Source organism: Leptopilina heterotoma, unplaced genomic scaffold (genome assembly GCF_015476425.1).
Source record: "Leptopilina heterotoma isolate Lh14 unplaced genomic scaffold, ASM1547642v1 Lhet_17, whole genome shotgun sequence".
Lineage (NCBI taxonomy): Eukaryota > Metazoa > Arthropoda > Insecta > Hymenoptera > Figitidae > Leptopilina > Leptopilina heterotoma.
Genome location: NW_025110886.1, coordinates 728,621 through 755,278, shown reverse-complemented (window position 1 = coordinate 755,278; position 26,658 = coordinate 728,621). Strand labels below are relative to the sequence as shown.

Here is a 26,658-nt window from a genome sequence, read left to right as displayed (position 1 = left end):
TCATAAACAAAATGTTATTGTTGCTCATCGTTTTCCATAATTACCTTTTAAAATATATAATAATTTTTATAAATAACTTTTAAATTAAATATTTTCTTATTTTGTTTTTAAACAAATTTTTTATATTCTCTGGAATTAAATAGAAATCGACGGAAAAAAACAAAAGAAAATCAAACATCACAACATACATATAGTATACACATATCTCTCTTATTTGTATGTGTAAACCATACTGTCCAAGACAACGATACTTCGTGACAACGATTCTCAAGTTTTGTACCTAAAATCATAAGTGAAAAAATTTGAAATTCTCATCTAGAATTTATTGCTTAAAAATTTACATGTAACTATTAATTCTTAGTTACATCCTTCATCAATTGTAATCCTAAAATGCATTAAAAATGAAATATTTTAGTTGGATTTTCATCGATTCTAACCTTAAAATTAAACATCAACATTATATTATCGAATAATGTTTATTTAAGTTATTAGGAAATAAGATTATAAATAATGATTCGAAATGTTTTAGTTGAAGCATTATTTGCATTTAAAAAGTTTAATAATTTCGGAATTACCGGTAAAAATTTTGTGATTTTAAGTACTTTCAGGTTATCTTCGAAAAATCCATTCAGAGCAGCGACTGAATCAAGTAAGATTTTTTTTATTTTCAATTTTTATAACCCCAAGAAAATATTTTTTTATTAATTTTTTGAAATTTTTTCAGTTTCAGAAAATCTTATTCCAAATGTATTAATAAAAGATTGTATGAGTATTTTACAAAAAGCATCTGATTTTCATAAGGAAACAAATAATACATTTCTACACGAACTTCACGATTCAAAAAATTTTCAAACATTATGCAACGTGCTAAGCAGTAGAGAAACACTACCATCATGCAATGAAGCTGTTCAAATTTTAGTTTTTATGTGTAATTTAGAAATGGGAAAAGTTAATCCTCAATTTATTTTGACATTATGGCAACAATGGATTGATGAGAAGAATATTCCATTTTTAACATTTTATGAGAATTATGTGTTATTGATGCTTGTCTTGAATCGTTTGCCCTACACAAATTGGGTGGAAGAGCAAAAAAAATTGCTAATTAAAGAATTAGAGAAAAAATTAGTACTGACTGACATTAATAATTTGCCACATAATGAAATAGAAGCTATTGTTCGTTTAAATGAGCAGATTGAAATTTTTGATGGTAGAATCGATGACAATGTACTGAAATTGCTTCTTAATAAGGAATTAAAAAAAGATTCTGTTGATTGGACATGGGTTTTCTATCTTCTTTCTTTAGTAAATGATATGCATTTGGAATTTAATTCTATTTTGAACGAGTGTCATAAAAATTTACTATTAAATATTATGAATTACCGAAAAAATCAAGTGTGGAAAATTTTGACTATTATGAGGAGGGCAGTTTTGTATCGAAGGTAATTAAAAAAATAAATGCTCTCTCTCTACTATAAGATGGCTAATAAAAAAATTTTCTTGCCTTATAATTTGCTGATTTTTGGCCAAAAAATTCTTATTTGACCCCTTAAGTAACAGTGAAGAAAAATATTAATTTATAATTTTTTTCTGTTTCAACAGATTATACAAATTCTACAATGCTAAACTATTGGATACAATTGTTGATAAAGCCATCTATGAAAATTACAAAATTAATGAAGGAAGTAAACTTATACTACTTTTATCGAACTTGGGTCATAAACATGAATCCTATGTAAATTATCTAATAAAAAAAACGGAAAATTCGAGTATGAGTAATAAACAACTTACATATTATCGTCTATTTTCCTATGCCGTTCATGTTAATTGTGATTCATCTTGTAACATTCTTATGGATAAATTATTGAGTCAGAAGAATTTTATTTTATCATCGGAGACTAATGATAGATTGATAAAATTCACTTATCGTATGATATTATTGGAGCACTACGATGAAGATTTAATAAAAGCCACATTGATGGACAGTCATTATGATACAAAATTTAAGGAGCAAAAGGGTTCTTTTGTTTTTGCAATGGTGAAACATTTTCATCCAATGCCACAACTATTTCAATCGCTTGAGGATGTACGTGCACGTTTTTTGGAAATTAGAAAACACATTTTTTACACATATCAAAAGTTTTACGTAAAAAAAAATTTCTTGCAAAGTTTGCTGTCTGTTTACTACGGATTTTTTGAATAATACGAATTATAAATTATACCTAAACTTTTAACATTGATTGTTATGGAGAAATGTGAAATTTATCCTTTTAATTGAAAAAAAATGTTAAAAACTTAGAAGAAATCCAAATAAATTCATGCTTTTAAAAAAATAAGTACATGATATCACAAATCGTTTCAAATAAAAATTATACCATGTTGCTGGAAATATATTAACAAATTTTAGAAAATAGTAAAAAAAATTATGATCTGTTACCTTTTTTAAATAACAAAGAAAGAAGAGCGGCAACGTCACTTTTACTTGCGATATGAAACTTATGAACAAAGAAACTGATATTTTTTTTATTTTATGGTTATAAATGTAATAAAATTGAAAGTAAAATAGAAAAAGGTTTTTTAAAAAATTTTCTTCTCAACAATAAATTACATGCACTGACATTTTTGTGCATTAATAAAGAATATTTTAATTCTAACCAACTAATCATAAAACAATAACATTCGTGCTATTGACGGTTGTGAAGTTGTCAGATTTAAACACGACAGTTATAACATAGTATTAGTTTATATACGAATATAAAATTTTTCTAGTGTATGTGACAGTAACAAAAAAAAGTTTTTTTCTGAAGTTTGAATATATCCCATATGAAACATCTCATTTTAAGGTTTATATTTTTGTCAGGAAAAGTCGTGCACGTTCATCCTTGAGGAAAAAAAGAAGATAAACCGGCAAACCAATAGGATCATAGATATATATACAAAATATAAAGAGAAAAATATCTTCACTTATCCACTACGATCAAAATTGGAATTATTATTAGGTGGTCCTCAATATTTACTAACAAAAGTTATAACTAAATATGACCAATATGCAGGTAATTTTTCATATTAACATAGTTTTAAAATTTAATTTAAAAAATTTAATTCTAAAAATCGCTTTTTAAATTTAATGTTAATAATTTTTTGAACTCGATAATTTAACCCTATTTTTATGTTATAGATCATTTTTTACTTTTACGTCAAGGTGGTTACCCGGTGGCTTTTAACACAGTATTATTGGAGAAAGAGGTTAATACCATGAAGCAAGTACCAGTTCCAAACAATTGTCACTTGTAAGACTTAATTTTCTAATTACATTTCTAATTACAAAAAAAAAAATTTAATTTAAAATAGAAATTTTACAATACAAAACTATTTGACAAAATATATATTAAAAAGTATCCCTTTCTTTACAGAGTAGTCATTATATTAATAAGGCAACAGGCTCATATATTGAATACAGGAGAGATTAAAAGATATTATCAAATGTTTATAAAATTACAAAGAGCAATAAGCAAGAATACCGTTGTTATTTATGAAAAAGACTGGAACAATGTGCCTGAACCGAAGAAACTTTGTTGGCTTATGGACCAAATTAAAAAAGAATGTCATTCAATTTTTGAAAAACCATTATAAAGTTAATTCTATTCAAGTAATATATTTATATATTATGTAAAAAAGAAGCGTGATAGTTAAAATCACGTGTTTGTAAGAAATGTAAATAATTTGAATTTGTTATTTGTTAAATAAATATTATTAACAAAAAAAAAAGAAACTTTAATTCGTTTATGTATTTTCTAAAACATGATAGATGTAAAAATGTATAAAAAAAACAATTTTTATATGTTTTCCTGTATTTTCAAAGAGATTAAATTGTTTTTGAAGTTATCTTAATAATAAGAAATTTGTGTTTTTCTTTACACCATGTCATATTTTTGACTTTCCCTATTTAAAGGAATTGATTTTTTTGAAGTTATCTTAATAATAAGAATAATGTGTTTTTCTTTATACCATGTCATATTTTTGACTTTTCCTAATTAAAGGAGTTGAATCTTTTGAAGTTACCTGAATAATAAGAACAATTATTTTTCTTCGGCCTTTGTCAGCATGCTTGAACAAATTTCGTTGATCCTTCCATAATATCTGAAACAAAAAGAGAATTAACAAAACTATTAGAAATTTTGAATTCTTTTCGAAATATCTCAAATTTTAATTTTTCTACTTTTACTCACCAATTCTTGACTTTTCCTATTTAAAGGAATTGATTTTTTTGAAGTTATCTTAATAATAAGAATATTATGTTTTTCTTTACACCACGTCATATTTTTGACTTTTCCTAATTAAAGGAGTTTCATTTTTTAAAGTTATCTGAATAATAAGAATAGCATTCTTACCGTAAGAGACAGCGTTCTGATTAGTTGAAATCCAATCCATAGGCCTGCATACATTCTATAAGAAATATTTATCATTTTTGGAAATAAACAACAGAATATTATTAAAAACACATTGTATTACTTACAAATGTTAAAGATTTAAAAAATTAGACATTAAAGATTTACTAATTTCTTAATTCATAAACAAAATGTTATTATTGCTCATATCGTTTTCCAATTGTACCTTTTAAAATATATAATAATTTTTATAAATAACTTTTAAATTAAATATTTTCTTATTTTTTTTTAAAAAAATGTTTGATATTCTCTGGAATCAAATAGAAAGAGACGGAAAGAAACAAAAGAAAATCAGAGTTTAATCTTATAGATAAACATTACTCGAATAAGCAAAACATTGTATATACACACATTTCTCTGATTCGTATAATGTAAACCATACTGTCCAAGACAACGATTCTCAAGTTTTGTACCTAAAATCATAAGTGAAAAAATTTGAAATTCTCATCTAGAATTTATTGCTTAAAAATTTACATGTAACTATTAATTCTTAGTTACATCCTTCTTCAATTGTAATCTTAAAATATGCTTAAAATGCATTAAAAATGAAATATTTTAGTTGGATTTTCATCGATTCTAACCTTAAAATTAAACATCAACATTATATTATCAAATAATGTTTATTTAAGTTATTAGGAAATAAGATTATAAATAATGATTCGAAATGTTTTAGTTGAAGCAACATTTGCTTTTAAAAAGTTGAATAATTTTGATATTACCGGTAAAAATTTTGTGATTTTAAGTACTTTCAGGTTATCTTCGAAAAATCCATTCAGAGCAGCGACTGAATCAAGTAAGATTTTTTTTATTTTCTATTTTTATAACGCCAAAAAAATATTTTTTTATTAATTTTTTAAAATTTTTTCAGTTTCAGAATATCTTATTCCAAATGTTCTGAGAAGTACAAACACAATGATTGAAAATAAATTTATTTTATTCGGCATCGAATTTATAGTAAAAAAAGAATCAAGCAAGAAAGTATTAATAAAAGATTGTATGAGTATTTTACAAAAAGCATCTAATTTTCATAAGGAAACAAATAGTACATATCTACACGAACTTCATGATTCAAAAAATTTTCAAACATTATGCAACATGCTGAGAAGTAGAGAAACACTACCATCATGCAATGAAGCTGTTCAAATTTTAGTTTTTATGTGTAATTTAAAAATGGGAAAAGTTAATCCTCAATTTATTTCGACATTATGGCAACAATGGATTGATGAGAAGAATATTCCATTTTTAACATTTTATGAGAATTATATGTTATTGATGTTTGTCTTGAATCGTTTGCCCTACACAAATTGGATGGAAGTGCAAAAAAAATTGCTAATTAAAGAATTAAAGAATAAATTAGTACTGACTGACATTAATAATTTGCCACATAACGAAATAGAAGCTATTGTTCGTTTAAATGAGCAGATTGATATTTTTGATGGTAGAATCGATGACAATGTACTGAAATTGCTTCTTAATAAGGAATTAAAAAAAGATTCTATTGATTGGACATGGGTTTTCTATCTTCTTTCTTTAGTAAATGATATGCATTTGGAATTTAATTCTATTTTGAACGAGTGTCATAAAAATTTACTATTAAATATTATGAATTACCGAAAAAATCAAGTGTGGAAAATTTTGACTATTATGAGGAGGGCAGTTATGTATCAAAGGTAATTAAAAAAATAAATGCTCTCTCTACTATAAGGTGGCTAATAAAAAAATTTTCTTGCCTTATAATTTGCAGATTTTTAAGGCTAAAAAATCCTTATTTGACCCCTTAAGTAACAGTGAAGAAAAATATTAATTTATAATTTTTTTCTATTTCAACAGATCATACAAATTCTACAATGCCAAACTATTAGATACAATTGTTGATAAAGCCATCTATGAAAATTACAAAATTAATGAAGGAAGTAAACTTATACTATTTTTATCGAACATAGGTCATAAACATGAATCCTATTTAAATTATCTAATAAAAACAACGGAAAATTCGAAACATTCGAGTATGAGTAATAAACGACTTACATATTTACATCTATTTTCCTCTGCCGTTTATGTTAATTGTGATTCATCTTGTAACATTCTTATGGATAAATTATTGAGTCAGAAGAATTTTATTTTATCATCGGAGACTAATGATAGATTAATAAAATTCACTTATCGTATGATATTATTGGAGCACTACGATGAAGATTTAATAAAAGCCACATTGATGGACAGTCATTATGAAACACCACTTGAGGAGCAAAAGGGTTCATTTGTTTTTGCAATGGTGAAACATTTTCATCCAATGCCACAACTATTTCAATCACTTGAGGAAAACAAGAAGATAAACAGGCAAACCAATTGGTTCATAGATGTAAATAAAAAATATAAAGAGAAAACTGTCTTAACTTATCCCCTACGATCAAAATTGGAATTATTATTAGGTGGTCCTCAGTATTTACTCACAAAAGTTAGAACTAAATATGGCCTATATGCAGGTAATTTTTCATATTAACATAGTTTTAATATTTAATTTAAAAAATTTAATTCTAAAAATTGTTTTTTTAATTTTATATTAATATTAAAATTAATAATTTTTTGAACTCGATAATTTAACCCTATTTTTATGTTATAGATCATTTTTTACTTTTACGTCAAGGTGGTTACCCGGTGGCTTTTAACACAGTATTATTGCAGAAAGAGATTAATACCATGAAGCAAGTACCAGTTCCAAACAATTGTCACTTGTAAGACTTAATTTTCTAATTACATTTCTAATTACAAAAAAAAATTTAATTTAAAATAGAAATTTTACAATACAAAACTATTTGACAAAATAAATATTAAAAAATATCCCTTTCTTTACAGAGTAGTCATTATATTAATAAGGCAACATGCTTATATATTGAATACAGGAGAGATTAAAAGATATTATCAAATGTTTATGAAATTACAAAGAGCAATAAGCAAGAATACCGTTGTTATTTATGAAAAAGACTGGAACAATGTGCCTGAACCGAAGAAACTCTGTTGGCTTATGGAACAAATTAAAAAAGAATGTCATTCAATTTTTGAAAGACCATTTTAAAGTCAATGGTATTCGAGTAATATATTTATATATTATGTAAAAAAGAAGCGTGATAGTTAAAATCACGTGTTTGTAAGAAATGTAAATAATTTGAATTTGTTATTTGTTAAATAAATATTATTCTTAAAGAAAAATTATATTTTAATTTGTTTATATATATTATCTATAACATGATATATGTAAAAATGTATAAAAATAAAAATTTTGTTATGTTTTCCTGTATTTTCGAAGAGATTAAATTATTTTTAAAGTTATCTGAATAATAAGAATAATTATTTTTTAAAAAATTTATGCTACCCTATATTTTAAAAGCAATTGAAATTTTTAAAGTTATCTTAATAATAAGAAAATTTGTGTTTTTCTTTACAACACGCCATATTTTTGACTTTTCCTATTTAAAGGAGTTGAATTTTTTGAAGTTATCTTAATAATAAGAATATTGTGTTTTTCTTTACACCATGTCATATTTTTGACTTTTCCTATTTAAAGGAGTTGAATTTTTTGAAGTTATCTTAATAATAAGAATATTGTGTTTTTCTTTACACCATGTCATATTTTTGACTTTTCCTATTTAAAGGAGTTGGATTTTTTGAAGTTATCTGAATAATAAGAACAATTATTTTTCTTCAGCCTTTGCTAGCGTACTTGAACAAATTTCAATGATCCTTCCATATAATATCTGAAACAAATAGAGAATAATTAAAACTATTAATAAAATTTAATTCTTATGGTAAATATCTCAAAAATTAATTTTTCTACTTTTACTTACCAATTCTTGACTTTTCCTATTAAAGGAATTAAATTTTTTGAAGTTATCTTAATAATAAGAAATTTGTATTTTTCTTTACACCATGTCATATTTTTGACTTTTCCTAATTAAAGGAATTGAATTTTTTGAAGTTATCTTAATAATAAGAATAATTTATTTTTTATAATGTACACTTATAATAAAAGCAGTGATTATTTGTTAGTAACTATGTTATAATATAAAAAAATACTTACTGCTACTACCTACTTTGTCACTTTACCAGCTTGCGGCCATCCTGGATTCCCAACTGCACAATGAAAGAGGGGGACAACTTGACGTCATTCTATATCTCGAATTATCGATTCTACGTGTAGAGTATACTTGCTGCGTAGACAACTTCACATCAACTTACCAATTCAGATGATCATATGATCACCTCACGAGAAAAAGGGGCGAGTCCTTGTTTTTACACATAAAATTTTGACGTATCGTTGAAATTTCCTCATTTAAATCTGAAAAATAAATTGAATTAACAATGAAGGGCTGTTTGTTTAATATCGACAATGGTTATTTGGAGGGTTTATGTCGTGGTTTCAAGTGTGGAATACTTCAACAAAGTGATTATTTAAACTTGGTGCAATGTGAAACACTTGAAGGTAAGTTTTCTCTCATTTTTTTCTTTCATGTATAATGTGTCATTTTTTCTAATATTACACTTATTTATATTTATATTTTTCCCAATCTAGCGATCGTTGTACAGAATAAAAATTTTAATTCCGTATTGAAGAAAATTAACCTCATTTTTAATATATATTGATTTTCTTTTCTAATTATAATATACTGTTGTGTAATATTTTTATTGTTATTTTAAATAGAGTTGAAAGCAAAATTTTTTACTCTTCTGAACGATTTTGTTTTTTTTTATAAACTGAGAGTTGATAAGATACAAAAATATTGATTCCATTATAAAGACATATAATGTATCAACTTTTTTTTGTCTCTGTCCCAATTTAAAAATCTGAAGAAAATTTAAGCAGTCTGCGATGTTGGAAGAATTTGAAGAAATATGAAGATTAAAAAAAAATTTGCGAAGACTGTATACCTATATAATTCTTCGCAGAAATTCAATTATTTTTAAAACAATTTTAATAAAATTGCACGAAAAGATTTAATTATTTAAAAACAATTTTTAATAAAATTCTTGCCAAAAATTAATTATTTTCAAAAATTTTAATAACATATTCTTCCGAAGAATTCAAAAAAATTCAATTATTTTTATAAAATTCTTCAAATTTTTGAATAAAAAATTTTGCAAATAGTTCAATGATTTTCAGTACATTACTTTTGAATATTCAAAGCATTTAAAAAGAAAAGTTATTCAAAAAAAAAGTTAAAAAGCAAAATTAATTTTTCAGACTTGAAACTACATTTGGCGGGAACGGATTATGGCAGTTTTTTGGCAAATGAACCCTCGCCATTGTCAGTGAGTGTTATTGATGATAAACTGAGGGAGAAACTTGTCGTTGAATTTCAACATATGCGAAATCATTCTGTTGAACCATTGTCGCAATTTCTTGATTTCATCACTTACAGTTACATGATTGATAATATAATTTTACTCATTACTGGCACTCTTCATCAGCGACCAATTTCCGAATTAATACCCAAGTGTCATCCACTTGGTAGTTTCGAGCAAATGGAGGCAATTCATGTCGCAGCAACTCCTGCTGAATTGTACAATGCCGTTTTGGTCGATACTCCTCTGGGTAATTAAAACATAATTTCTCCCTTTTCTTACTCTACTATTTTAAAATTGAATTTTACATTTAAAATTCAATTAAGAAATTTAAAAATTAAGCGAATTATTTGAGAATTAATAAATTATTTTTCTGTTATTCAGCTCCATTTTTCGTCGACTGCATTTCCGAACAGGATTTGGATGAAATGAATATTGAAATAATCAGGAACACTTTGTATAAGGCTTATCTTGAGGCTTTTTACAAATTTTGCAAAGACATCGGTGGCACCACTGCTGAAACAATGTGCGAAATACTCGCTGTAAGAAATCGTAAATTTTACTTAAAAAAAATGACTTGATGCCCCTTTCGACAATTTTTAATTTTTTTAAACAATCAATTCTTTTCTACCTTCCATTGAATTACATTGTCGTTGTAATGTGACATTTTATTTTTTTAAACAATCCTTTTTTTTAAGTTTAAAAAAATATTTATTATTCTTTATATTTATTTTTAAAAAATATTTTTTTCATTATTATGGTAAATATCAACATATTTTAATTTTTTGACTTTTACTCACCAATTCTTGACTTTTCCTAATTAAAGGAATTTAATTTTTTGAAGTTATCTTAATAATAAGAAATTTGTGTTTTTCTTTACACCATGTCATATTTTTGACTTTCCCTATTTAAAGGAATTGATTTTTTTGAAGTTATCTTAATAATAAGAAATTTGTGCTTTTCTTTACACTATGTCATATTTTTGACTTTTTCTATATAAAGGAATTGAATTTTTTGAAGTTATCTGAATAATAAGAAAATGTGTCTTTCTTTACACCACGTCATGTTTTTGACTTTTCCTAATTAAAGGAATTTTATTTTTTGAAGTTATCTGAATAATAAGAATAATTATTTTTCTTCGGCCTTTGTTAACGTGCTGGAACAAATTTCGTTGATCCTCCCATAATATCTGTAACATAACATAACATTAATTATTTATTCTTTTTTTCAGTTTGAAGCCGATAGACGAGCAATAATTATAACGATTAATTCGTTTGGAACCGAACTCGGTAAGGATGATCGTGCTAAACTCTATCCCCGTTGTGGAAGATTGAATCCCGATGGATTAGCTGCCCTTGCTCGTGCTGATGATTATGAACAAGTGAAAGCCGTCGCCGAATATTACGCAGTATATAAATTTCATTCCTTTTTATTCTAAAATAATTATTTCAAATCGTAAATTTTAGTGTAAGAAAACATTGTCTTTTTAATTTTCAACTCTTTAAACTACTTATTTTCTTTTTATTTTAGGAGTATAGCGCACTTTTCGAAGGGGCTGGTAATAATCCTGGTGATAAAACACTGGAGGATAAATTCTTCGAACGAGAGGTAAATTTTTTTGTTTTTTTACTTTTATTGACAAAAATTCATTTCTTTAAAAATAATAGAATTTTGTAAGAATTTTATTGAAATAATTGATGTTTCTAAAATTCTTTTAAAAATAATTGAATTTTTTTTAAAGAATTATTATCTTAGAAAAGTAAAAAAATTAAAATTAAATTGTTTCATTAATTTTTCAGGTTCGTTTGAACGTCAACGCTTTCCTTCAACAATTTCATTTCGGAGTATTTTATAGTTACTTAAAATTAAAAGAGCAAGAGTGTCGCAATATTGTCTGGATATCTGAATGCGTTGCACAAAAGCATCGCGCCAAAATTGACAATTACATTCCAATTTTTTAAATTGAAAAACAAAAACAGAAAAAACAGAAGAAATTGGAAATAGATAAAATTAAATTTATTCGACGCCGTTTTGTTTTGAGGGCAAAAAAAATGCTCCACTTATTAACAAAAAAAAAAATATTGTTGTCGACAAGAACAAAATTATTTTTGAGAGACAAAAATCTCAAGTATTCATGTATTTTCTTTTTTTCACAATATTGGCGTTTGAAATTTTAAACTTTTAAAAGAAACAAAAAAAAGAACATCAATTTTCTTGTACATAGTATATAAATTATATTCTCTAATCTCCAAGTATAGTATTATTATTATCAGAGGTATAAATTGTTGTCTGTAAAACTGTGTAATAACGCACTAATAAAACCATTCTGCATTCCATGTTAACAATCATTTTTTGCCTTTTTTTCATTTAAAAATAAATTGAAATTTAATGAAAATAGTTAAAAAATTTTATTATTTTTTACTTTCCTTTTATAATATTAAAAATGTTAGTTACTGCTAATCGCAGCGTCATTACCTTCGCTCTTTTTTTCTTTCTTCTCAACTTCTTTCGTTTTCGATTTTTTCCCACGAATTTCTTTTTGTCCCGTTTTCAATAATTCTTCCGCGTAATTATCGCCAAAAACCTCTTTATTCTCAATCCAAAAACGATCGCCAATCAAGTCATCGGAAATTTTTTCAATAACATTTCTTTTACGGCCATTTTCGGTAATCGATTTTCGTAAAATAATCGTTCCTTTACGAAAAATTGGCAATTCGTTGTTATAATTTATACCAAAATCGTGAAATAACATTTCATTTTTGTCACTGGAAACGGTGCCTTTTAATTTCTCGTTCGCCTAAAAAAATAGAAAATTAATTTTAAAATTTAAAATATAAGAACCTTTTTTTCTATTTACCTCTCGTGTGGTCATATTTTTCTTTTGGACTAAATTCCAAAAGCAGGTGTTATGAAGATTATTAATATGAACGTCAGCTTGTCGCCAGGATAAATAATCACGTAAATTATTATCCATTGGATATAAAACTAATCTCGCATCGAAAGCCGGTGGATATAAAAGTTGTGTGTCCTTAAAAAATTGAGACCAGTGAAAAACGTAAGACGAGGCGAAGAGTGAATTAACATTTGATGTTATTTTAAAAACTGGCGGAACAGAAAATAAGAAAATTAATTAATAAAATAAGGAAATTAATTATTTGAGGTTAGAAATATTTTTCTTACTTCTAAACCATAAAAATTAAAGAGTTTGAAGGGAAAGAAATTTGAAAAAATTCCAAAATTAGAATAAAATAAATATTTTAAATAAATTACCTCGTCGATTAAATTGTTCGGCATTTCGTCGGAATACAAAAGAATATTCATCACTTTGTCCATAGGCTATTACAATTTCCTTAAAATTTTCCATAACAGAAATTGCCGCTTGATTCATTAATTCAAGGGCCGTAAGATCATTTGGTTTCGAAAATTTATGATCGTCGGCAAATTTTGAAAATCCCCTGCCATCAATTCGCACAACAATGTAACAATTTGGTAAACAATGTTCGTCGCGTTCAAAACCCTTCACATATTCAAATTTACTTTGCGCCATTTTCTGCGAGAATAATGACGATTTTAATGAAAAACAACGAAATAGAAGCCGGTAATTATTAATAAAACACTTTTTCATTTATAAAAACAAGTTTAAATAGACTTTCATTGGATTTTTCGAATTTTTCTCAAGTGGCCTCGAGAAAGAATTTCGGAAAAACATTAAACACGTGTAAAGTAAAGTAAGGTTAGGTTTGTGTTCAAGCTTTGACATTTAGTTCTTAGGTTATGTTTACATTCCGCAGTCGAGAATTTAAAAAAAAATATTTAACCGTTTTTTTATTATTTGATGATAAAAAGTGAAAAAAGGGTAAGTTTAGAAGGTTTAGAAATATATAATTTTTACTAACTTGAAAATTTTCTAAGACTAATTTTTCCCTATATATATGGTATATATTTATTGGCAATATTTTTAAAATACTAGTATCAAGTTCTTTGTGTACGTGATTTGTAAATAACAATGATTTGATTTACTGTTACTGTTGATAAAATCATACAATATCTTCATGCTTTTTTTCCCACCTTAATTATTTGCAAAATTGAAAAATAACCTTAGTTTTTAGATGGTTTATATATAAAGAGCTGAATGAATTAATAAGTATTTATTTCTTTATTACTTTTATTTATTAACCCTTTGAGTGTTGCTTTCAGGCAACATGAACATTTTTTTATTAACTCGTGCATAATATATTAAATTTCTTAATTTTCAAAACTGAATATTTGAAACAATAATTTTCACATAGTCTGAAAAATATCGTATGACAGATACTGGTCTTCAAATAAAAAACTTCAATAACTTTCCCCGAAAAGTTTGCTTAAAAATTAAAATCGCGATTTAAAAAAAAAAAATTAGGTCCTCAAGGGTTAAAAACAAAAAACTTTACGAAAAGGGTATATGCATAAAAAAAATTAAAAAGAATAATACTAAAGTAAGCTATAAAAAAAACACGTAATTTATTGTTCTGAAATCTAAAAGTACATTAAATATCTTAAATTAAAGTATTTCAAGTATAATACCTAAAGGTGTTGATGCAAAAAAATAACAAAAATTTAAAATTTTCAAAAACGGTTATAAAAGTGTTTTTTTGCTTTGTTGTGAACTACAGATTTTTATAAAAGATTTAACATTTAAAAAAATTAATTGAAATTTTTTTAACACAGTTGAGCTGGACTGACCCTATAACTTATATAAAAAGAAACCGAAATTTGACTTTCTATGAAAAAATATTATAGAGAAAAGTTGTTTGTATTTTCCTAATCTAAAGTATAATATAAAGTTAAAAATATTGAAAGAAAAAATTGAATTATCAAAATTTTGAAAGTACTGTAGTTTGGGACCAGCAAAAAATGTTTTGACTATAATTAATGTTAGTAAACAGGAGATATTATAAACTTCGCTAAAAAATTAATTTTCCATCTTTTGCTGATTATCGGCTGTGGTTACTTTTTATGAATTGGGATTTAAAATAATTTTGAGGCCCCGGATATTAATTGGCATTGTTTTAGCAATAGTTTGGGACCTGGAAAAAATGTTTTGACTAATTGATGTTAGTAAACAGGAGATAAACTTCGCTAAAAAATTTTTATTATTACCATTGATTATTATATTGACTATTATTTTGATTTCAGAATTAGTGATGGATTTACATAAAAAGTTTCAAACTCTACCGATAATTGATTTATCAATAATACTTGGCTCTAAAAATTATCAATCGATGATTAATAATTTGATAAAAGTTTTCAATAACGAACTATTGACGTCAACAATAGATATAAATAACTTAAAAACTTACCATATGATCCTCTGCCAAAATTATCAACAGAATCCAAAAGAAAAGTTTCTCGAAAACAATCTCTCCATTGCTGATTTATTTTCCCAATCAAACAATTTTGCTAACAATCAATTCTTACTAATTAAGGATATCATTATTTTACGATTATTCTTCGATCCAACAAATATTTATCATGAATTTGATCAATTTCGATGTAAAAACTCCCTGACGGTGAACATCATCCAAAATGAAGAACAGAATTTTTATATGAATTTTATCGAATGTTTCGTAGATGTCTTTCGTTTATTGCACTTCAACAATGTGCAGTTTGAATGTTCTAATTTCAATTTCCCGATTGCTTCTGATTTGGAAATTTGGTATCGACACAAAAATGAAAAGTCCTGTGGAATTCTTGTTTCCCTTGTGCCGAAATTTATCGAAATCTCCTTAATCGAGTGTTTGGAGACACTTTGGCTCTTAATAAGAGATAACAATGACCTAACGGGATTTTGTATTGTTCTAAATTTCTTGTCTCGGGAAAAGAAGATTTTTTATCAAATTCTTCAAGATGGGGAATTGTGGACAATTATATTGAATGGACTGAAAGATTCCAAGGAATCGACGAGAAAACAGGCGATGTTTGTCTTTAAAATTATCGCCGAATTCCTCTGCAAAGAAGATGAGTATTTTGGAAAGACTTCCCAGCTTCCGAAATTGATCCAAAGCGATGGATCTGTTTCGCGGACTAAACAAATTCCATTCACTTGCAACTCAAATCGAGAATCAATTTCAGAAGTGAGAAAAAATTTTATTCTCATTCTTGAATCACTGGAGGAGAAGAAACAACATCTTGTAATTCCCACTTTCTCCATTTTGAGCAATCTTCTGGTAGCTTATCAAGATCATCAGCAATGTTCCGATTGTTTCGAGTTCAGATGGTTGGGGTGTATTTTTGAAAAAATTCTCCGTCACGAGAGCAATACGATTGTCAAACTTGGAGTATCGTTTATCCTTCAGCTAAATCCCAATGATTACGACGATAATTTTATCAGTCTGTTAGCGAATGCCTTGAACAATCGTTTTTTGTACGAAATCGAAGATGATGACTACGATGGACCAAAAATTTTTTATGAACTCTGCCGGTTTCTCGAGAAATTTGAGAATGGATTCATTGACAAATTTTTATCATCGATTTCCAAAGTTTCCTGGGATCCAATTTCTATTTTTTATGTGACTTTATCACTTGCAAGGGGAGAGATTTCTTGTCAATGTTCTCGGGAGAATTTAATGAGTCTCAAGAAATTGGTGGAGGGAAATCTTTGTCATCATTCGCTATTATTGAGAAAAGGATCACAAAGAAACATCATCATTGCAATTACTCGTTGGAAATGGGAGGAAATTGATCTAAAAGCTTTGGCAAGTTTTCTCGTCAGTTTCCCGAAAGATGAATGCCTTCAACTTAATTCGGAATGCTGGCGAATGATTGTCGATCTATTGGGCAAATTTTCCATCAGTGGGACAGAATACATTCGCGAATGTTGTGAAAATATTGGCGAAAATCGTGAAATAAATATCGAATCATTTGCCAGGATGTTAGCAATTCTTGAAGATTCACATCATCTAAGTGAGGAAAATGCTTTCGGAGATTTAGTACAATTATTCTATAGCATTCATAACGTGAATTCGCGTCTCTACCTGAATCATGAGTTAGCCCAAAGTATTTTAGAATTGTTCTTCTCTTTAGTGGATTATGAAAACTTTTCCAAATTCCTCCTACCATTTTCAACCGACGTTCTTGATTTTTTAACGATTGCTGGAAAATCACCAAATCTCCGAATTGACAAATATTTGCCGTATTTCCAAAAAATTCCTCTTCTCTTAAGGAAGGAAAATCTCATCGGGAAGCTGGACCAAGAGGCATTGTACTGTTTAAATGCTAATTGTCCACCGTTACGAAGACTATTCGGCATTAAGATGCTCGAGATTTGTCAGAAACAAAGAAACGGATTTTTAACTAAGGAAATTTTTGACATTTTCTTGAAGAATTTTTCAATTCCTTTGATGTTTGAAGAAGAGAAGAGTTTCGTCGAAATTAAGGGCAGAGCAACAATGGAATATTATTTGACTTTTACAAAAATTCTTCACCTTTATTTGGCAACGACTTGCAGTGATATTCCGAATAGTCTTACGATTGCTTCGGAATTATTCGATAAATCTGGAGTTTGTGGGGTGCCATTCGTAACTGGAATAGTAGCAGAAATTGTAGGACAAAAAATATTTGTTGATAGTAAAGATTTTGGGAGTGTGAAAAATTTAATGGACATATGTTGGAAATCCATTTTTCTGGGAAAGAAGAACAGATATTTTTGGATGACTCTGGACAATATATTTCGAGTTCTCTTATGTCCAAATTTCTTTCAAGTTGAGACGACTTTTGTACTTGAGGTAAAATTTTCTTTCTCTGCATATAGTTTGAAATAGTTTTAAATATTTCTAATACTTTAGGCTCTGGTAATTTTACTTCTACTAATAAAATTTGAAAAATGACCCTTAACGAATTTCTTTAATTACAGTTGCTAACCTCAATTCTAAATCAAGGAGACACGGCGCCTAGAATAAAGATCTATCTATTGGAACAATTATCTAATTTAGAAACAAAATGTCTTTTCCTGTTTCAAGAGGCGATTTTAAATTGCATCCTTCATGGGCAAGCGCTACGTAAAGACGCGAAAATTGAATTACAAGCACTTGAATTTCTATCTAATGGAAATGTTGATACTACAAAAATTTCTAATTATAATATTGACAGTGAAATTAGAGCGCGTGGAATTATTTTACTTCATCGAGCAGTATGTGAAAATGAAGAATTTGCCATTGTAATTTTTCACCATGCGCTTAAGATTTTTAAAAAATACAAAGACAAACGTTACTTTGCCGACTCAAATTCACATCGAATTCAACAGAGAATTTGTCAAATTTTATTAATATTGGAACCAATTTTAAATGAGGTAAATATTATGGTTCTAAAATAAAATTTCGTAGTAACTAAGTAACTGACATTTTTATTTAAATCAAGGAATGCAGGATACTATTGAAAAACGAACTAATTGATATTCTGCTCTCGAATACTGCTGATCAACCAAGTATTCAAATAATGATGTCCTGGATTTTGTCGAAAATTTTTTCCTATCAAAAAAGTGATCCTAGTGAATTGGTCAATTTCTTCAAACAGGTTGGATTAATTTTTTAATATTCTTTAAATATTTTTTTAACGTCAATTTGTTACATAATAATTATTTTAAATCTCAATTTATACTACACTTCTGAATTATTAAATTTTCTCTTTCCTTTTCTTTTGGCCTTTAATCAGAGCTCAGCTGTTATTTGTGTATTATGGTGTATCTTAGTATATTTGTACTCAGTTGACCTTATTTTGAATTTCTTATACTTTTAATTTCATTGAAATTATATTTCTTATTGTCAAAACTGTATTTGTTAATTATTATTTATTACAATTTTGTTATTTGTTAGTTACAACTTTGTTTGATAATAGTTTATAGATAAAATGCTTGGATTCAGGATCACCACGCAACGCGTAATTACAGTGTTATTAATCGAAAAAAAACATTATATTTTAACAGTTCTTCTAAATATTAATTGTTTAGACAACGATTTCCCATTATAAAAAATATACATTATAAAAGATAAATATGAGAAAATATTGTTTTACGCACTTTTTAGGTTATTTGACACAACGGAAAAAACCAGACAGAATGACGCAATGGAAAATAGTAAAGGCGGACGCGCAATCGTACTCGCGCATGCGCTTTGAAACTATAACATGACAATACCGCGAAAATTTAAAAATTCAAATTCTTAAGTACAGACAAAATGAAATTACTTTGATCTCGTTAATTTATACTAATTGACATTATACTATTATTAATTATTAGTTAATACTATATTAAAAATACGTCACGACGACGTGACATAATTACTTTTCTTATAATTTTACCCTGAGGGAAAGAAAATATCATTTTTTAAAATTGATATTTGCAGATCAAAGAAAAACGACCCGGCAATTTGAAATTTGCTGCTGGAGTGATTCTTCAAATTTCGAAACTTTTAAAAGAGGATGATGATAATTTTAATAATTTCTTTACAACTGCTATATCACTCCTTGCTCCTGAATGTTTGGGGCCAACTTTCAATACTCGTCTCGTTTGTCAGGTATAGAAATTTGCAAAAGCAATTTTGTTTAAAATAAAAATTAGTTTTTTAAAAAATAATAAAAATTAATTTTTTTAAATTAATAAAAATTAATTTTTTAAAATTAATAAAAATTAATTTTTTAAAATTAAAACTTTCTGTTTATGATGAGATTATTAATTCTTACAGATAGTTATTGTGAAACTTTATAAAAGACTGAATTACAGTGATAATTTATATAAAGCAACAATTGAAACATTAAATCAGAGAAATTTTTCAATTGTCAACGAATTTTATTACGAGGACTTCCATTTATTAAACAATTACAACTTACAGGTTTGATGGGCAAATTTTTATTTTTAAATCAGTTTCTTAACTTTCAATTTTAGGAAAAATATACTAAAATTTAAAATAAAATTTCAATATTTTATTTAAATTAATCTATTTTCAGTCTATTTATTACGATGTTCCACGTTTAGCAAATATGAGTAGCGATGAATTAATTTCACCAACCGAATTTGAAAATTATGGATTTATTCAGTTGGAAAAACATTCGCTCACATTATTTGATAATTCTAACTCATTGACCCGTTTACAATTGATTCGAAATAAAGTTAAATCGCAAGGATCGCAAGGTTAGTAAATAAAATATCGTAGGTTAATTGTAGGTTATTGCAGGTTTAGTAATGAAGAAATAGGTTCATTAATGAAGAAATCATTTTTACAAAGTGTCTTACAATATTGTATTGAAAGAAAATATTTATCAAAATTAATAATTATAAAATATAAAGTAAATAATATTAAATATTTATGTAATAATATCAAATATTTATGTAATAACAAATTAAATATTCAAATTTATATTAAAAATTAATAGAATCTAATCTTAGAAGATATTTTAATAAATAAAGATTGAAACTTTTTCCAGCAGAAAAGAATGAAGAGTTGAAGAACGATTGTTTGGTAGATCTACAGAAAAAAATTGTACCTGATAAATTGGCAATTTTTAATAATACTGACAGTGAAGAAATGACTAAAAATGAATCGATAATTGTCGTTGCATCATTAGTTGAGAGAATTCCAAATCTCGGTGGAATTGCAAGAACATGCGAAATATTTGGCGCCGGCGAATTAGTAATAGCAAATAAAATGTTTATTGAAAATAAGGAATTTCAATCACTAAGTGTCACGGCTGAAAAATGGATAAAAATCACTGAGGTTCTTTCTTCTTCTTTTAAATCTTTATATATAATTAAATTTTTTTAAAAATTTTACTAATTTGCTATTTTTACTAATTTGTCTTAAAATAAATATTACTTTTCTCTACATACATACAATAATAATTTTATTTCTCCATTGCTCTTTCATAGGTAAAACCTCAAGAATTGTCTAAATATTTACTGGAAATGAAGGAAAATGGATGGAAATTAATAGGATTGGAGCAAACCATTAATAGTTGTACTCTTTTGGAGAAAAAGTTTGAGAGGAAAACTGTTTTACTACTTGGGTAATGATTGCAATGTTTTTTAAAATTTTTTGAATTTGATACCTTGTATTCCGCAGACCTAGATTGTAGGGGGGTTGGTATAAAAGAGAAAAAAACGTTTTGCGAGGTCTTCATTTTTTGAAGTAAATAATTTCTTTCTCTTCATTTTACAGAAACGAGAAGGATGGAATTCCACCAAATTTGATACCAATTTTGGATAATTGTGTAGAAATACCACAAGTTGGAATCATAAGATCTTTAAATGTTCACGTGACCGGTGCAATTTGCATTTGGGAATATGCGAAGCAACATTGTTTTAATTAAGAGTATGATAAATTACAATGAACATTAAAAGTGTACGTAAATGAATTCAACTATTTTTATAATGCTCCAAAAAAATAAAAAGACTCCAGCATTTTTGTAACAAAATGATTTTATTATTTTTTTTTATAGAATACACATCGACTAACTACTTTCGAATTTAATTAGCGAGCTTTGCTAAGATCTGCGCTCATTGCAAAAAAATACCATCGACCCTATCTCGGATTCATATTATTTATTTTTAACGGCTTACGTGTGTTTTTTAGGCCGTCACCTCTCCAAAAATCCGAGACAAAATAAAGCAAAATCGCGTGTTTTTTTTTGTATTTTATTCAAGAGACGTCCTTTCTTCGAGAAATATCTTTTTTCTTATTTTTATTTTAATTATTATTAATAACTATTATTATTTATTAATAGTATATTACTATTATTATTATTATAACTATTATTATTTATTACTGTTTATCGTAAACTTTCTACCGCTCGTTTATAAATATCGAAGGTTTGGAAGCCTGTGACTAACTAAACATCTCCCACAAAAAAAAAAGAAAAAAGAAGAAAATTTAGATATGATTTTCGGAAAAAATGACGTCTCCTAGTTAAAAATATGTAGTTTTGTTATTGAAAAATTTACAATATCAAAAAAAGCTCAACTCTTTCTCGCGAAAGATAACAAAGTTAAACTTCCTTCCGCAAGAATCAAGAAGGCGGGCTCTCTCTCTTTCTCTCTCTGTCTCTCTCTTCTCCTTTTCTCTACTATCATCGAACGCAAACGCCCCTGGATTCTTTCTTCGATTATTTAAAAAGAAAACCGAGTTCACTAGAAGGTAAAATTCAACAGAACTTGGTTTCTTGAAAATTATGATTTTTCTTTTTCATTAAATCTCTTTCTCTCTCTTTCACACACTCATTTTCTCATTAAGATACATTTAGTGGATTCTCACCGAAAAAAGAAAAAAGAAACACGTGTTTAAAAAGGGGTATTTACATTCGAGAAGGATAGTAGTCGCGATTGTGATTTGAAGAAATTCGCAATTTTTGAAAAGGCGATCAATTATTGGCGTTTCGCCTCTGTAATGCTGCCGCTAAATCTTGTCTAAGTGCGGCCTGTTGCTTTTGATCAGCGAGCGATTGAACGGATCTCAATCCATTAACAATGTCCTTTGTTTTGCCAAAATAAATTTCATTCAATGTATTTCTTATTTTATTCTCCATGTCCTCCACCAAGCGACCGATATTTACAATATGCGGCGACGTTTCCGTTATTGCTGCATCAAGTTCGACCTGAAAAAATCAATTTTCATTTAAAACCGAAATAAAGACCAAAAGACAATTATTATATAATTTTAAACTCTTTGAGTAAATGTTTATAAAAATTATTTTTAAATATTTAAATTTATAGATTTAAATATTTCATCATCTTAATAATTTATCGACCGAGTTATAGCATCATTACCATATATATTTAAATATTTAAATTTAAAGATTTAAATATTTAGAAAATATTTTTCCCAACCTGTCTAGTGAGACTTCCGCCGAGATTCATCGTTCCCGATCCATGTTTATTTGTCTGAAGCCAGAGCATTGCCGTCGAGGTTAATTTATAATGAGCGTTTCTTCCCGTTGATTTCTCCTGCACTTCGACAACGTGTATTGAGTCCCAGCATCCCTTGATTTTCTTTGAACCATCGCCGGCTTTTTTGATGAGAATTACACCGGCGAATCCATGATCCAAATCCCAAAGATAAACGGATGATACTCCACCCTCGAAATATAATTCTCTATATTGATCGAATGCATGATTTGCGTCTACTTCTAGTTTTCTTAGCCTTTCTGATGGCATCGAACCGTCCTCGAGTGGAGGATCGTATGCATTACTCCACGGTGATCTTCGAAAATAAACCAAAAAAGATTCTCATTAAGTATCTCTTGAATAATTTAATGTAAAATTATAATTAAGTACCCAGGGTTGACACAAAAATTTAATTTTCTTTTTCCCTGATTTTCAGGCAGAATTTTCACTTTTTATCCTAACACTAAAAAAATTAAAAGTACCCTAACCCTAAAAAATTAAATTTACCCTGACCCTAAAGAACTAAAGTTAAAATTATCCAACGGCCTCATTAGAAACTAGAATTTTATTAAACAATTAAAGAAATTATTTAAATAAGAAAAATAAAAATTGAATATTTCTTAAATTTGAATTCTTATAAAAAACTTAACATTTTTTAAATTAATTGAATTTTTATGAATTGCATTAAAATTTTTGATAATTAAATTATGTCAAGAAATGTAATTAAAAATGAATTGAAAATAATTATTACACTCTAAGAAATAACTTATATGAAATTCTTTTTAATAATTGAATTTTTTCGAAGAATTTCATCCAAATTTTTAAGAATAATATTGCGCTTTTCGCGGAATTAATTTAAAATTGTATTAAAAATAATTAAAATCCTGCGATGAGTTTTATTATAATTTATGAAAATAATTGAATTTTTGTCACCGAACTTTAATAAAGTTTTCAAAATAATTGCATTCTTGAGAACAATTTTTAAAAATAATCTTTTTAAAAGAAATGATTTTTTTAACAAAAATTTTATGAAAATTGTGTTTTATATAATTGAATTTCTTTGAAAATTGTATATTATTTATAAAAATAATTCAATTCTTTCAAAAAATTTGAAAAACATTACATTGAAAACAATTCAATTGTTATAAAGAATTTCATTAAATTTTTTTTAAATATTTGAATTCTTTCTCATTTCAATTCAATTATTTTCTACAATTTTTAAATAAAATGCTTCTTTAAATCAATTATTTTTATTAATTTTTAAAAAAGTTCTTCTTTGAAAATTTTTAAATACATTTGTTTACAATTCAATTTCACGTAAAATTTTAATTTTTTCGGAAATAAAAGTATGAACAATTCAGATTTTCAAAGGTTGTAATTGTAATTACAATTAATTTGTATCAGCAAATTTTTAAATAATTAAATTCTCTTGACAAATTTTAATAAAATTTTTAAGAATAAATACATTTATCGAGGAATTTGATTAAAATTGTAATTAAAAATAATTTAAATTTTGCAGAGAATTTTATTTAAATTTTTGAAAATAATAGATTTTTGGAGAAGAATTTTATTATTTGGAAAGATAATTGAAATTTTGACGAGAATTTTAAAAAAATGTTGAACATAATTGAATTTTTGAGAAGAATTTTATTACTTTTGGAAATAATTGAATTTTTGTAAAGAATCGTTTGAAACTTTTTTTATAAAATTCTTCGCAACAATTCAATTACTTTCATAAATAATCAAACTCATTGCAGAATTTAAATTATTTTTAATACAATTTTAATCAAATTCTTCGAAAAATGTAATTATTTATAAAAGTATTATTAAAATTCGTCGAAAGAATGAACAAATTATAATTTATGAAAATAATTGAATCACTGTAAAAAATTTGATTATTTAAGAAAATAATTGAATTATTGCGAAGAAATGTATGAAAAATTTGTTAATTGAATTCTTGCGAAATTTTTATAATTTTTGAAAATAATTGAATTTTTGCGAAGAATTTTATCAAAAATGTTATTATTTCTAAAAGTAATTAAATTTTTGAGAAAGATTTTATGCAAAACTTTTGGAAATATGTAATTGAACTTTTTTGAATCATTTCATGAAAATTTCAAAGCATAATTTAATTATTTTTGAATAATATTATTAAAATTCTATTAAAAATAATTGAAAAAAATAAATTTAAGGTAGCAGTTACTAAGACTTTGAGTGCCATTCGTTTTATTTAACGAATTCTTTTGCAAATTAATATGAATCATTTCAGATATTAGACGTTTGCTTTCATTAGTTTCTTTGTCAAGTATATGAAATTTATCCCAGTCAAGATTATGATTAAGTGAACTTCTATGAGTTGCAGTAACACCGACTTTTGAATTTTCGTGTTCATTGATACGTATCCTCGTCATTCTTTTAGTTTCACCAACATACGATGCGGTACAATCTTCATATTGAATTTTCCGATTTTTTGTTTATATCCTTGCCTTTTTTAATTAAATTTATGACTAAAAGCATGATTATTAGTGGGAGCAGATAAAATATTGTATTTTAAAGATTCTCTCGTTTATATACCTGTAGGAATCTCCGTCTCTGTTATAATCACAGAGAAGATAATCTCTTCCCGATTCCTTATCTTTAGCTATTTTCAGAGGCTGATCTATTGATGAGAGTAAATCCTCACATAGCGAAGGAACCAAATCAATTAAGTCGCTTAAATTTTTTTCAATATGTTGAGGTGGCAGCCTCCGCATTAAATCTAAAGCGCAATCCATCTGTTTTTCCGTCTGAAAATAATTAACAGATTAAATTTCATTTTCAAAATTAGTTTTAACATTTTTAATATTTTTAATACTTTTCATAAATTTACATTAAAAAATAAATAAAAAATAAGAATTTTAATTTTTTAAAATTTTATTCTTTAAATTTTAGTCTCTAAAGAAATGTTTCACACTATAAAAAATAATTGAAAAATTAAAACTGAAATAAGTACTAAATTTTCTGATTTAGAAGCATAAATTTTGGACGTCTCGAGTATAATAAAGAAAAAAATTGTCTCGTTCTATTTTAAGATCATTCGAACGCTCAAAAACTGGGAAAGTTTAGAAACAATAACAGTGACCTCTTTTAAAAGCGAACGAATCAAATGACCTCAATTTTTTTCCATTGCAAATAACTAGATAGATGTAAAATTTCATTCATGTACAAAATTTAAACAATTTATTAAAATTTTCTTCGAAAAATAAAATAATTTTTTTTAAAATGAAAAAAAACCGTTTCAGATTCTAACCTCAAAAAATACAAAAAGAAGAACATAAAATATTTCCATTTTCTGAAAAAGACTTAAATTACAATTGAAATTATTCCCAAGATAGTTTTTTTCACCCATTAATTATAAGCTTTTGAAAAGAAAATTTTAAGTATAAAAAAACAAACAAACTTTCTTTCCGAAATAAACAAAGAGGAATTTTTAGGTTAGGCCATTTGTACTTTATATGTTAATAAAACTGTTGAAATAGAATTTTGAGATAATTTTTCAAATTTATTATTAATTAGATAAATTGAAATAGAGAAGTTGAAAATAAATTTGAAAAGTAGCTGAGAAATTTTTAACTGAAAAATTGACAGTGAAAATATGATAAGAGAAAAGAAAAAATAGCGAATGACAACTCACCATTTTAAATCGATGATTAAATCTGATTTTTGAGCAAAATTAAAATTCCAAATTAAATTATTTTATAACAATTGAATTAAATTAATGGGAAATTCTTAATGACCGTCACAAGGGGTTTTTGCGAAATTTTTTTTGGGGATTTGTGAAAAAAATAACATTTATAGGGTGTGTCAAGTGTCAGTGAACCGCACTCGTGACACAGACACATACAACCAAATTGCCAACTATTTCTAATTTCTAGTGATAAATTTTATTGTGGGGGATTTTTAGGGACTTTCTTTTTTGCACAGTGT

The 26,658-nt window shown here is 26.3% G+C and overlaps 6 protein-coding genes across 7 annotated transcripts; 4 read left to right on the top strand and 2 right to left on the bottom strand.

Annotated features, from left to right (window-relative positions):
• Positions 1-59: 59 nt before the first annotated feature.
• Positions 60-3,722, top strand: LOC122499576. The gene is made up of 6 exons (XM_043608016.1): positions 60-649; positions 725-1,439; positions 1,600-2,083; positions 2,858-3,050; positions 3,176-3,287; positions 3,411-3,722. Exons 1-6 carry the CDS (start codon positions 511-513, stop codon positions 3,628-3,630), a joined length of 1,863 nt encoding a protein of 620 aa, XP_043463951.1. The 5' UTR covers positions 60-510; the 3' UTR covers positions 3,631-3,722.
• Positions 3,723-4,780: 1,058 nt separating this feature from the next.
• On the top strand, positions 4,781-7,655 carry LOC122499575. Its single transcript, XM_043608015.1, has 5 exons — positions 4,781-5,238; positions 5,314-6,115; positions 6,276-6,931; positions 7,069-7,180; positions 7,302-7,655. Exons 1-5 carry the CDS (start codon positions 5,100-5,102, stop codon positions 7,519-7,521), a joined length of 1,929 nt encoding a protein of 642 aa, XP_043463950.1. The 5' UTR covers positions 4,781-5,099; the 3' UTR covers positions 7,522-7,655.
• A 1,015-nt stretch (positions 7,656-8,670) lies between these two features.
• LOC122499667 (V-type proton ATPase subunit d) lies at positions 8,671-12,127 on the top strand. Its single transcript, XM_043608140.1, has 6 exons — positions 8,671-8,925; positions 9,685-10,035; positions 10,170-10,327; positions 11,017-11,193; positions 11,316-11,393; positions 11,585-12,127. The coding sequence occupies exons 1-6, from the start codon at positions 8,805-8,807 to the stop codon at positions 11,744-11,746; spliced, it is 1,047 nt and encodes a 348-aa protein (XP_043464075.1). The 5' UTR covers positions 8,671-8,804; the 3' UTR covers positions 11,747-12,127.
• On the bottom strand, positions 11,780-13,543 carry LOC122499668 (probable tRNA(His) guanylyltransferase). The gene is made up of 3 exons (XM_043608141.1): positions 13,056-13,543; positions 12,643-12,887; positions 11,780-12,582 (listed from the first exon to the last, which is right to left on the bottom strand). Exons 1-3 carry the CDS (start codon positions 13,408-13,410, stop codon positions 12,232-12,234), a joined length of 951 nt encoding a protein of 316 aa, XP_043464076.1. The 5' UTR covers positions 13,411-13,543; the 3' UTR covers positions 11,780-12,231.
• LOC122499663 lies at positions 13,514-21,227 on the top strand. 2 transcript variants are annotated; one of them, XM_043608137.1, is made up of 10 exons: positions 13,514-13,641; positions 14,961-17,548; positions 17,677-18,111; positions 18,180-18,335; positions 19,163-19,333; positions 19,502-19,648; positions 19,764-19,947; positions 20,244-20,530; positions 20,683-20,819; positions 20,972-21,227. In XM_043608137.1, the coding sequence occupies exons 2-10, from the start codon at positions 14,969-14,971 to the stop codon at positions 21,120-21,122; spliced, it is 4,248 nt and encodes a 1,415-aa protein (XP_043464072.1). In that variant the 5' UTR covers positions 13,514-13,641; positions 14,961-14,968; the 3' UTR covers positions 21,123-21,227. The 2 variants fall into 2 exon arrangements, with proteins under 2 accessions (XP_043464072.1, XP_043464071.1); XM_043608136.1 differs by having other exon boundaries at positions 20,241-20,530.
• Positions 21,214-26,543, bottom strand: LOC122499669 (F-actin-capping protein subunit beta). The gene is made up of 4 exons (XM_043608143.1): positions 26,366-26,543; positions 25,267-25,478; positions 22,636-23,008; positions 21,214-22,403 (listed from the first exon to the last, which is right to left on the bottom strand). Exons 1-4 carry the CDS (start codon positions 26,366-26,368, stop codon positions 22,170-22,172), a joined length of 822 nt encoding a protein of 273 aa, XP_043464078.1. The 5' UTR covers positions 26,369-26,543; the 3' UTR covers positions 21,214-22,169.
• Positions 26,544-26,658: the final 115 nt, after the last annotated feature.